Genomic DNA, 12,630 nt, shown 5'->3' on the forward strand with positions numbered 1-12,630 from the left:
AAGAGGAGCAAAAAATACAGCCAAAAGAGACTCTCATGCATGGAGGAGCCAAAGAAGAGTATCGATCCAGGAGAAGGTCAAGCTTCCACCCCACTGCACACTAGAAAGTGGATGTGACAGCAGAAACTCAGGTCTACTCTCCACCACGACCACATATTTTATGAAGTGATGGCTCCAAGGAACAGGAGCTTCCCAGATGAGGTGGCCATGGGGACTCTCCAGACAGGCAGGACAGCAACACGGACAACTCCAGCCCAAACTAACACCACTGAAGCTTGTGGGTTACGTTCAGAAATAGTTTCCAACCAGTCAAACCTGCATGGACCCATTAAGCTGCTACTTACCCAAAAAATGGGTGTCTAGACATCTGCAAAGGCTCAGCCTCTGACCATAACTTGGGAAAATGTGGAGACCCTCCAGGGTTCTGGTTTCCGTTAGATCTAGTTGCAGGGGGTGTCACTGGCACTAGAAATGCTTTCTACTTCAAAGCACCTATAAAACAAGTAGACTAAAGGCATTTGAGTTTTCCTTAATGAAATCACATCTCCAAGGAACGTGACAGTTTTATGGCTACAGGTGAAACCAAAGGGTAGCTGTTGTAAAGAAACATGTTTTTCAGTTTTCTCTCCCTCTTCTGTGCTATTTCATAGCTCTCACCGGGACTTGCATCATCCAGGAAACCACTGGGGCCACGTAAGGAAGAAACTTCTTCACCTCCTGTCTGGTCAAGGGGGCTGGGTGGTGAAGGACTGAAATATTAACAAGAAAAAAAAAATTCCACAGAGGCAAGAGTGGGAAAAGCTCAGGGTGAGCAGTTTGAATATCTCTGTAATTAATTCACTTTGGCCCTCACCTGTTTTGTTGCCTCCCCTCAGCTAATCACATCCTCAAGCATTACCAAGAATTCAGCAACAACATCTCACCCTGCTTATTGAAGAATCTCCCGCAGAACTGAAGGGTTCCTCTAACTTAAACCCTCCAAAGTAGATCTCCCCACACCCACAGAAGAAACCTTGTCCCTCCCCAGATTTGTTCCCAGAGCATCCAAACCCCCACAAAGCTCCTTCCACAACAGACTCCCATCCCAGAGGCTGGTCTGGGGCAAATGGCGACATCCTGAGCACTGCCAGTGGCCAGGGAGGCTCCTCTGATGCTCCCACGAAAGCTGGCTTGGCCACACAATCCCATGTTTCTAACCATTCCTCCCTCTTTGCACTCCCTGATTTTTCCCAGAGACAATACACGACATGGAACCAGAGTTCACACGGTGGTTTGCTGTGGATTTTTCTTTTTTGTACTTTTTTTTTTAAATTTAGTGCCTTTTCTTTAAAAGGAATACTTGCTCTGAAGTTTGCAAGCACCTCAATTTGCCTCTTCAAGCTCGTGCCATCTCTGCCTCCTCCTCTGCCCAAAACCAAGGACAGCAAGTGCAGTCTGATGCTCATTTCGGGGAGGGGAGAGGTGGAAATCTCACCCGAGTCATCCACATTCAGTTAAAAAAGAAGAGAGCAGGAACACCTTGAATAATAGCATCCCTTTATTTGCTGACACCATTACAAAAACTGATTACATTAGCAACCAAAAAAAAACCAACAAAAAAAAAGGAGTGTTTTACTTGAGGTTGAAGTCAGAGGCAGCTAATCCCAAAAACGTAATTAAGTAAAACAGTGTACAACATCAGTATTAAAATGTTATATCTCATTGGTGACTTTACCACGTTGGAGTTTTCTGAACAAGTTTTATTGAGCAAAATAAGATAAAAGATTATGTGTTTACTGTCTCTCCAGGAATGTAAAGGTCTAATTATCCAAACAGGTTTGGTTTTATTATAAAACTAAACTCTGGAGGTGTCTACAGAGTCGGGTTTTTCTTCTTTAAATCAGTAGTCTAACAAGGATTAGAAAAGACAAAACTCTGTTCAGTGTTTCTGACGAAGTAGAAAGGGTGAAACATAAATAAGGCTTTAATTTGGCAAAATATGATACAATGCCTTCTGCTATCCTCAAATTAACGATTCCCCCGTGACTTCATTCTGCAAGAGAAACACAGAACACCACGTCAGCCCAGCAGTTTCCGAAGGGCAGCGCTCCAGCAAATCCAGCCCGGCGCTTCGGCGGCTCACACCAGCCGCTTCGAAGCCCCGAGGAACGAGCTGGGCTGGTGGAGGCTGAGCAAGAACAGCCTCCCAGAGCAGAGGCCGAGGCAGAGCCAAGACCTTCCTCCCACACATGCCAAGGCCATCCTACGAGACCGGCCTCACTCCACCGTGAACACCCTGTTACCAGCCCTTAAGCCCAGCTCTGCTGCCCACGCTGCAGGACAGAGGCAGGAGCAGGAAAAAAAATAAACAACTAAATTAGGGGAAAAAACCAAGTCTCCATCCTCAGTAGATGAGAGGGAGCTCTGACGCTTCTTGTAGCAGCTCGTTGAGTGCCGAGGCTTTGCTGCCTCCCAAACTGAACAGTTCACAACCCACCTCAGACCCAGCTCGCAGCACACCCAGCAGAGGTTCACCAGCTGCATCAGCTTCCTGAGAAACTTTAGTGTCTTAAGTTTATCCGACCGTTAGTTAACTTTGGGCCATTTAAGAAGTTTACCAGCATGATGCAGTCAACCACAAAGGCCCAGCTTTCCGAGCTGGCTGCATATTAAAATAAAAGCCTTGCTCGTGTGCCTATAATTGGATGAAGAGTTCACGCCAGACTGGTTCTTCAGATACTCATATCCCCATGACCACAGCAAGCCACTGCTGCTAACTCAGTGGAAGCCCAGTGGGTTACTTGATATCCTCCATCCCTAAGCAATGAGAGCATGGAAGTGTATTTTGCTCACGTAGTTGGGAAAAAGGAAACAAGGCGCAGGCACTGGGAGAAGAAAGCTTTGGGAAACCTGCTGCGTTAAGTGGCAAGTAGCAGAAGGGAAGGACAAAGTGTTACATGCCCAGAGAGGACATGGAGATGTGCAATTAGTCCCAGTTAACTGAAGTATGGATCAAGAGAGGGACAAATCTGGTGCCTACTAGAAGCTTTTGATGAATTGCACATGGACAGTTTCAGATTTTGACACCAGACTTGTTAAAACTGAACAGGGCCCTCCATCACAGACCAGTGTCCTTCCTGACAGCCACCCAGTTCAACTAGATGGCCACCAGCTGCACCTACCTACTAGCTGGTAGTGTTCTCGTCCCTTTGACAGCATTTGGCTTACTGACACGAGCAGCTTCTTGAGATGACCTACATCCTGGTTAAGATTCACCGCCACATTTAGTCTTTTATCAGTCAATTCCTGGAAGAAGAGGAAAAAAAAAAAATCATTAAAAACTCATTTACAATCTAATTACCAAGAAAGCCTAGAATTAGATCCTCTGTATAAAATTACAACTCCTTGCGCAGATGGGAACAATTCTTGCAAGTCAGAGGGTTATGGCCACATTTAAAGAGAACATGGTTCAAAGTCAAGCAGCAGTTTCCTGTTCCAGGGAATTACCTGCACATGCTAAAAGCTGACAAGAGCATCACTGACCTCCGGCTCCCACCCTCCCTGCCCAGGATTCCTTTCACCGCTTCCAGGAATTGTGCTTGTAACCACAGCTGCTCCAGCCTCAGAAGTCATTACCCCACATCCCCACAAGCCTGGCTGAAAACTCCATGCAGACGAGAGTACGTGCTTTATCACCCACGCTGCTACGCAGAGCGATGGTGCGCCCAGCAGGAGGGATGGCTTCTGACCCCCGCAGCTGGAACAACAAGGCTGCTGGACCACCAAGGTCTGTAGGAGGCTCTGTGGGATGGTGCCCTCAGCAGTATGTAATACCCAAGCACAAGGCAGCTCCAGCTGTGAAAGCATTTCAAACAGCTGGCTGGAGATGCACACCTTTCCCCACCCACACCGCAGCACCCATGGCTCCCTTTTGGGTTCGGGACATGGGCTGCTGCCCACCAGCTATCCCACGGGTTCACCCTCTGCTCCAAGCCCCTGGGAAATCCCTGCTTGCCAGTGACACCCCAACTCGGATGAGGATTTTGCAATGCTGTCTAAGCACCAGTCAACGCAGAGAAATGGAAAAAGAAAGCTACCAAGAGCTAGAAACTGGTTTCCCACTGAGAAATGAAAATGCTGAGCTTGTTTTTTTAAACAATAAGTGTTTGGGATTTGGTTTGTTTTTTTTTTTAAAGAGTTCAACAGTTTATGAATAGGGAAGTGTCACAACTCGAAACAGACTCTTCCCCTCTTGCCTGCCCTCCTCCCCAAAGCCAGTCTTGCTGAGCTAACAGGGATATAAACCCCGGTTTATTACCTTTATTGATTAGCTCCTCCAGAGACGTACAATGAACTCCACATCCAAAACACACGCTACTGCTCCTTACCGAGCTCCTAAGGCAGACGTGCAGATAACCTGTAGGAGAGCTCTCCCTTGCAATTTAACAGCTAAAAATAAGCAAATCTGCCTCGGTGCCGGCAATACAGAAGTACCCAATTCCCAACACGGGCTCAGAGGTGTTCGCGAGCGCTCAGCATCGGCCAACTCCGCTCCAACCGAGAGCAGTTTTACCAACAGATTGAGACTGATGCATAATGCTGTTGCAAATCTCTCCCCAGAGTTTCAGGGAAATTAGAGCAAGTTCAGAGAGGGCCATTTTCCCAGCTCCCATTTGGCTGGAAACGCCACTAGACTCGCTGTAACGCAGAGTGGGCAGTAAATCAAACTCAACCACCTGCACCATTATAGAAACTACTCCGGGCTCAGGCAAGAGAACAAAGCAATATATTGTAAAGCTCTTACTCGAGTGCAACTGGTAAACATTTTTCTACTGTAAAAAAAAAAAATGATTGGGAATCTGTATTAGGGTAGTCTTAACCTATTCTACCCTTATTGAAGTAAAAAATAATCAAGTCTGTCAAGACTGAGAATTTGCTCAGCGATCCTACCCAGACTGATGAAAGCGGAAAGGCAAATGCAATTAGCAGCCCAGCAAACGAACGAACGGCAGCACTGGGTATGAAAGTGCCTGTGCATTAGCGGAGAAACCATCACAAGGAGAAGCAGGAAGGAGCCTTTCAATTCACTCTCAGCCCTCATCTCTGGGAAAAGCTCTTCTCTCCCTCATTTGTTTCCTCACCCTTCTGTTTTGTGGCTTCACTCATGTCAGGCAGCATTTACTCCTGAGTTACAGACACATCCCCAACTCTCTTGGGGCTCATCTTGATCAGTTACCGATAGATTTGGGCTCATCACAAAAATGATCCAAGGGCTGGAGAACCTCTCCTATGAAGACAGGCTGAGAGAGTTGGGGCTGTTCAGCCTGGAGAAGAGAAAGCTCCAGGGAGACCTTCTAGCAGCCCTCCAGTGCCTAAAGGGGCTACAAGAAAGCTGGAGAGGGGCTTTGGACAAGGGCGTCTAGTGACAGGACAAGGGGTGATGGCTTTAAACTGAAAGAGGGGAGATTTAGATGAGATATAAGGAAGAACTTCTTCACTCAGAGGGTGGTGAGGCACTGGAACAGGTTGCCCAGAGAAGCTGTGGCTGCACCATCCCTGGAGGTGTTCAAGGCCAGGTTGGATGGGTCCCTTCCAACCTAAACCATTCTGTGATTCTATGATCACAGCCATACTGCACGTCCTGTTAACCCAGGAGCACAGGGCTACCTTATGCAGTCGCTTCTGTGCCCCAGCCCCATGGTCTCATTGACTCAAAGCGTGTCTTTGGGATATGGGGATGAAGAGAGGAAGAGGACGGTAGCGGGGAACTCCTGTGATCGCAGATCCAGCGACTAAGCCAGATGCTGAACTGAGAGATTCCCCTCCACCGTGCTTTATGCATACAGCATTTCCAGTTTTCAACGCTGGAGTGTTTTACACCGAGACTGGGGCGGGGGGGGGAAGCACATTAGATTTCATCTAAGCCTCAAAATAAGTTTACTGCCTAAGCAGGCTGCTGAATATAAATGACCGACTTAAAGCACACTAAAAGGCACCCTTTAGTCATCATCTAGTCCCATAAGTGACAAGGAAGCTGATTAGAAAAACCAAATGGGCTATTTTTAAATAGAAAGAAAAGGAGTCTAAAGAAAACACACAGAATGTGTTTGAGGGTTTACGCAAGCATCATTTCTCAATTTTGTGGGTTGGTTCCAGTACACAGAAGGAACAAATATGCTCATTTTTGAACATGTGTTTTCAGGTCCTTCTCGAAAAAAAAAAAAAAAAGAGAGACACTGTTGCTAGGTAGAAGTGGCTGGAAGACTTGCTTTTTTTATCTGAGAGCTATTTTAAGCTGAGTTTTTAGGCTTCTGGGGAGACAGCCTTTTTTTTCCCCTAAAAAAAAAAAGCAGCAAAAAGGGCTTGGGGAATAAGACAAAGAGAACGTTCTAATTCCAGCCTCTGCCAATGGCTACCTGTCAAGTGTGCTGTTTAGACAATTAACATATTTTTACTAATGAAGGCTTAATTATGGGTTTATTAGTACTGTTTTTCCACACTCCTCTTCAGAATAAAGCAATGGATATTCTGGAGGAAGCCTGGTTAGCGTTCCACAACGCACCCACACAGCTGGAGCGGAGTAACACATGAGCCAGAGGGGTTACATGAGTTAAGTCCAAAGCAATTAAATCTAACTACCATACTCGGGCCACCGCGGGGCACATCTAGTGACACCCAGCTCAGGAGGGCTCCCCAGTGTCACCAGTCACAAAAATCACAGAACGGTTTGGGTTGGAACAGACCTTCAAGATCATCCAGTTCCAACCCCCCTGCAATGAGCAGGGACACCCTGCATTACACCAGGTTGCTCAAAGCCTCATCCAACCTGGCCTTGAACACTGCCAGGGATGGGGCAGCCACAACTTTTCTGGGCAACCTGGTCCAGTGTTTCAACACCCTCATTGTAAAAAATTTCTTCCTTAGATCTCATCAAAATCTCTCCTCTTTCAAATACCACCACTGACAGCATCGCTGTTCTGATGTACCACTTAGACAAGCCATAAAGGCACAGTGGAGAGCAAGCTGTTTGGCACTGGTTTGAGAAGGGCTTTTCTTCTCCAGCCTGCTTCAGACAGAGACACAGAGCACCCATTCCCATCACCAGGCTGGCCTTCTGCTAGCAACACAAGAGGGGGCTCGGCAGACCTACCATCCCTCCCAGGAAACCAGCTCACAGGGTTGGGACACCCGTGGTCTCACAAGCCCAGCTGCATCTCTGGGTTGGATGCGGTGAGCCCACAACACAAGGGTCGATCAACATCCACAACTGATCACTCTGGAAAAGCCGTTTCGTTTCTGCTAATGACTACAAAGGCAAAGGCTTTTCTACAGTACTCCTCAGGAGGACTCCCAGCTTCCTCTCGCAGCTGATGAAGCTACTTATTTTCAGCAGCTAAAAGGAGTCGATATAAATGATCTGTCCTACCACCAAGTGCTCCTCTCCCCCTTCAAACAACAGCATTTCCATCCACTCCATCTGTCAGAAGAAAATGGGTAACGAGTTCCACTGACACCACTTAGCCTTGTAAAACGTGCTGGGAAGGCATCTGTTTCAGCCTTCCCCTTCCCAACTGCCTTCTGGAAAGCTGTTCTGAAGCTATTTTGAAGCTGGTGTGAAAGCTCTAGTTTCCAGAGGCGGAGAAGCCCAGATCCAAAGCCACAACTCAACCACTTGTACAGGTGGTGTCTCTTCAGGGCCAGCACTCGGAGTACCAGCTACACAAGCAGTTCAGCAATCATCCATGCAAACAGCAACACACCTGCTCAGGCAAGTCACCTGCAAGCGTGAAAATTAGAAAGGGTCCACCCAATTCCAGACCCTGCAACTGCAATGCCATTACTGGAGGATATAAAACCACCATCAATCTGGAATGTTGCACAAGGCAGTGCTCAAGTCTGCTGTTTACTGAAGCTCAGGCTAGTAAGATTTTGCTGCTGGACCACTTCTAGATCAGTACAAACTTCCAGGAGCCAGGACCAGCTGAAGTTGAATTCCAGCACCTACTAGTGGTTAAGGACAGGTTCTTGCCCACAGCTACAGAGGACCAGAAAGGTCAATGTTCTGGTAAGAGACATTGTCTGCCTCAGAGTTACAGGGCATGCAAGACTTTTCTTTGATGTTCCAGCAAGTGCCAACTCAACAGTTAATAAGCTCATTTAGTAATTAGCAGATTTATTTTTAGCCTCTTTTCTTGAACAGGCAAGTCTGAGGATCTTCCCCAGACTCCTCCCGCTTTTGCCCAAACCAAACCAACAACCCTTTCGAAGCCCAGATCTCACATCCAGAATCTCTCCCTTGCCTCCTTACAAATTTGAGCTATGGGAAAGAGGTCATAATCCATATGACAGCAGAACTCTCAATACTTTGAAAGACGTCGGCATCCTCGGGATACAGCTCCAGGACACCACGCTGACAAGTTGTAGGACAGGAATTTTCATCAAGCCTTAATTTATCACCAGCAGAACGTGTCCTGTTCCTTTGCTGGACCTCACTTCCTAAAGTTCACGTTTCGCATGAGATTTGAGCCCACGCTCAGGGGCAACGCAAAAGAAACACTCACCGACTCTGTGCAAACATCGCTGTTTTCGATAACGTTGGCATCCCCAACAACTTTCCCAATTTCTCTCTCAAGAGATGCCAAAGACTCCTGGGCCTGTAGGGGAGAGAAAAAAAAAACACAACAATGCAACAGAGGAGGCACAACAATTAGCAAAGGCTGAGAAGCAAAATCCCATCTCCCCAAGAGCGCTGGAGACACGGGAAATCACTGTTCAGGAAGAAATCTGTTTTATGCCAGATTTGCTCAGGGGACCACCACATTTGCCAAGATTGACATGTCTCCTTACAATCAGCACGCTGCATGTCAGCCTGCCTGCGTCTGAAAGCAATTCTACGGGGAGGCTTTAATAGTCTCTTGTCAAGTTATTAGGTAAAAATTGTGCAGCAATTTATTTTTTTTTTTTGCAAGGGTAACAGCGCAGGCAGGTCTCTAAAAGCCTAATCATAGATCTGCATTTATAGAGAATATACCCTGAACCAGGGACATCAGGACAGCTCACTTCATATATCGACATCCAATATTACTGTCCTAAGCAAAATGTTTTAAACACCTTATTGCAGCAGGTCTCCTTTGTCTTCTCACCTCCTAGCAGTGTTTTTGCTATCATCTGTCCCTGGTCCCAGGACAAGACCTCCCCACTCCAGCCCTGCAAGAACGCAGCCGCGTTTTCTTACTACGCATCTGCGGCAGAAGGAACAAGGTGTTACGCAGTATGGAGTCAGCCTCAGCCACTCCACAGGCTATTCTTGTCTCCATTTATCAACTCTCCCGTGAGAGGTTCATTTCTGGGGTGACAGACAGCACTGAGACCCCTCATGCTTAAAGATTTCCCACTCCAATCCATCTTGCAAGAGCAGCCATTGAGGAAGAGCAGAGGTAACCCACCTGCTTGTCTCATCAAGCTTGCGTAGAGCTAACTTTAAAGACTTGCAGTTACAGACAATTTGTAACCACGTGCAAACGAGCAGATGGCTTGTAAACACACTTGTAACCCACTACCATTTGAGACTGGAGGTAAAAGCTTTGGGCCATGGTGTGGGCGTAGGGCTGTGGGATGGGCTTTTTGTTAGGCTGAGTTTCTTTAAATAAAGAATTATTTGTCAACCCCAAATCACCACTTGTTGTCATTGGCACAAAATTAACACGAATGAGAGGCTCTTTCAAGGAGGATAATCAGAGTTGTTAGTTGCATTTTCATCGTTTCAACAGACATGCAGGTATCTTGCATGAGCTCTTACACCCACAGTCCCAGTCAGCTGGGGAACCAGTGAGTGGAGTAAGACACCCCACCGGGCAGGCAGTCTGCTCAAGCTGCTCAAAATCACCACCTTTTCCAGCACTGCAAAACTACAGATCTGGAGGGTTTCAATATCATTTAGATCTGCACCTGCTAAGGGTCTCTGCTTACCTTGGGCAAGTCACCAGCTACCTTCTGTCTCTCATTTTGATCAACTTTGAGTTTTGATAGTGTTTCGTTTAGCTGTGTTTTCAGCTGCAAAATAACAAGAAAGAAAATCAGTTTCCCCTCACACACAGAGATTTTCATCTGTCTGTCCCACGGATTAACCCAGCGCACACTGACTGCAAAGGGAGTAAGATTACTAACAATTATTGCACACACCGGATTAGTCAACATGTAGGATGAGGTTTACAAGGACAGTCAAGGAAGAGAGACTCCATCTGTAAAGATAAACGTAAAGAATGGAAACTACAGAAGACAAGACATGGTTGGCATCAGCTTGATTACAAGTGGTTTCAACTTTTAAACTATATTGCCAGTAGGAATATTAGCAATACTGAAAGTATAAGCCTCTCCAGCACTCTTATCACCAGTCAGCCCAGACTTCGACTTAATTCACAGCAAACACGCAAAAATTTAGATTGTCATCTTCCTAATTCAGGCTAAACAGTTACTTTACTGCTGAATAAACTAAAAAGCTCTACTCGTCGTCTTAATAAAGCACCACTTCTACAACTATGTTGACTTAACCAGTCTGTTAATGTCACATCAAGGCATGAATCACTGACAGGGGTATATTAAGTTGTCGATTGTGTTTAGATTCAATCCAAAAAATAGTGAAATTATTTCAGTCAAGAGGGATGAACACTTTGTACTGGCTGCCCTAAAACTACAGCCTTCTAAAGGATATAAACATTTTTGAAAGAATATTTTGATTGTTCTTCAACGCAGCATACAGAACCAGCCACAGCACTTAAGGCTTGAGCCTCAAATAAGAGTGTTAACAAGAAGCTCGAGTGCCAATTTTGTTGGATTTGTGCCTCTGAAGAGCACTGTGCTAATGTTCACTACTCCTGCTGTCAATCTTCTTGGGAGCCAGCGGGAGATTAAAGAAGTGAACAATAGGCTACTAAGAGCCCTGAATTCTCACTGATTTCAAACCTACACATTATATTTGTCTCACCCTTAGAAGGTTTCCCCCTTTGGAGCACCGGGACTGGTGGATGCTGTTTTTTCTACATTTCAGGAAAGCACTGTTGAGCTCCTCTGCAGCTTCAGCGTCTCTCCTTGCTCACCTTATAAGTTACTGGGAAATGCATTTTGAAATCCCATCATTTCTATCCCTCAGCCTCCTGCAAAAAGCACTCACATACACTGGACAGCATGACATTCCTGAGCCATCTGCATGAAGGCAGTTGTTTACCACCTCCTCACGCTCCTACCAGCACAGCACCATCAGATTGCGGAGTCAAGCTTCCCTAGCAGGGAGCTCGGCTTTTTAAGCTTTTGTTGTTCCAGACATAATAGATTGTTGCCTCCAATATTGGAGAGGTTGGCGTTTACTGATTAACTGTAAGATAGGCATTCAATCCCCATTTCCCTTGCTTTCAAAACGAGAGGCTTTGGTTGCTGAGGCAGGATGCTAATCAATGCTGTACTGGACTTCCCAACCATACTATTAACTTAAGCAGATGGTTATTGTGGGTTTGGTGTTGGTTTGTTGGGTTCTTTTTTTTAAAAATCAACTATTTTAACCCAGTTACATTAGTGGCAGTACTCTGGTGAGATCAGCAGCTCAGTCTGCAGTGACAGGTTGTCTCATCAACTACTCTAAAACCCACCAAAGACATGGTGACAGAGACAGCCTTCCCCGATTCTGGCTCAAGAGCAAGAAAGCACTGTTCAAACAAGCAGAGGAAGGATCTGATCGTTCCTGCAACCTTAAGGAACAACACGTCACTGAAACAAATGAGAAGAGAAAGGACTCAAACTGGAAAACCATGCATCTTTGGGTCTATAGGTCTGGCCTCGGTTAATCCAACTCCTTCTTGAGAAAACCTGGTACAGGAGCATTATTGCTTGGATAGCATTGCTAGCCAGAAACGCTGTAACAGATTGCATGCACCAAGCCAGCACAGCTATTCAGCCACATCAGGATGCCAGCTGCTGAATGGCTGGATACTCTGAATTAATCTAACGTTGGTTTTGGCCAATTTCTGTACATACAGAGGAGAACGCAAAAGGCTTTGCCCAGTCAGAGCACAGATACCACAGTTTCACCCTCAAAAGCTTTGGGAAAAATAGCAACCAGAGAATAATCCTCAAGTTAAATCGATGAGAGCACAACTTCTGTTGCTGCAAGGACATTATATTTGCTGTCGCAAACGTCTACACTGTAAAACATTGATTCTCAAGAAGTTTCAGGAATTAAAGTCTTACAGACTTTGGGAAAAAGTCTTAAGAACCAGACATGCTATTGTTAGGAGCAGAGAAAGAGACAAATTGTAAAAGTCAGACTACATAAATGATTGCAATGGACAAAAATATCAAGCTGAAGAGGTTAGCAGAACAGACAGGATTTGAAATAAGTCTCCGCTTCGTAAGTATGCTGGGAGCCTAGTTTGTGCCCAGCGGAGAACAAGCTTCTTACCAAATTTAACTCTTCATTCTGTCTTACTGCTTCAGAATATGAATCATCAAGTTTTTTCTGCAATTCAGTCAACAGATCTTTGAGCTGAAATGAAGTTTAGAGTTTTAGGATTTGTCTCCTTAGGATGCCCACTTTTCTTCTACTCAGTTATTAGTGTGCCGCTCTACCCTAAGGTCACAAGCATATAAACTCAACAGCCA

General features: G+C 45.8%; 1 protein-coding gene across 1 annotated transcript in view; it reads right to left on the reverse strand.

Annotated features, from left to right (window-relative positions):
- Nucleotides 1-1,958: 1,958 nt before the first annotated feature.
- Nucleotides 1,959-12,630, reverse strand: part of KTN1 (kinectin 1) — a 59,868-nt gene continuing 49,196 nt past the window's right edge. The window contains exons 39-43 of the mRNA XM_086614039.1: nucleotides 12,431-12,514; nucleotides 9,949-10,032; nucleotides 8,541-8,633; nucleotides 3,162-3,285; nucleotides 1,959-2,032 (exon numbers count right to left, since the gene is read on the reverse strand). Of these exons, the coding sequence (XP_086470165.1) occupies nucleotides 2,028-2,032; nucleotides 3,162-3,285; nucleotides 8,541-8,633; nucleotides 9,949-10,032; nucleotides 12,431-12,514 (390 nt within the window). The 3' untranslated portion in view covers nucleotides 1,959-2,027. The remainder of the gene's footprint in view (nucleotides 2,033-3,161; nucleotides 3,286-8,540; nucleotides 8,634-9,948; nucleotides 10,033-12,430; nucleotides 12,515-12,630) is intronic.

This window comes from Tauraco erythrolophus, chromosome 6, assembly GCF_009769465.1.
Source record: "Tauraco erythrolophus isolate bTauEry1 chromosome 6, bTauEry1.pri, whole genome shotgun sequence".
In the NCBI taxonomy this organism is placed as follows: Eukaryota; Metazoa; Chordata; class Aves; order Musophagiformes; family Musophagidae; genus Tauraco; species Tauraco erythrolophus.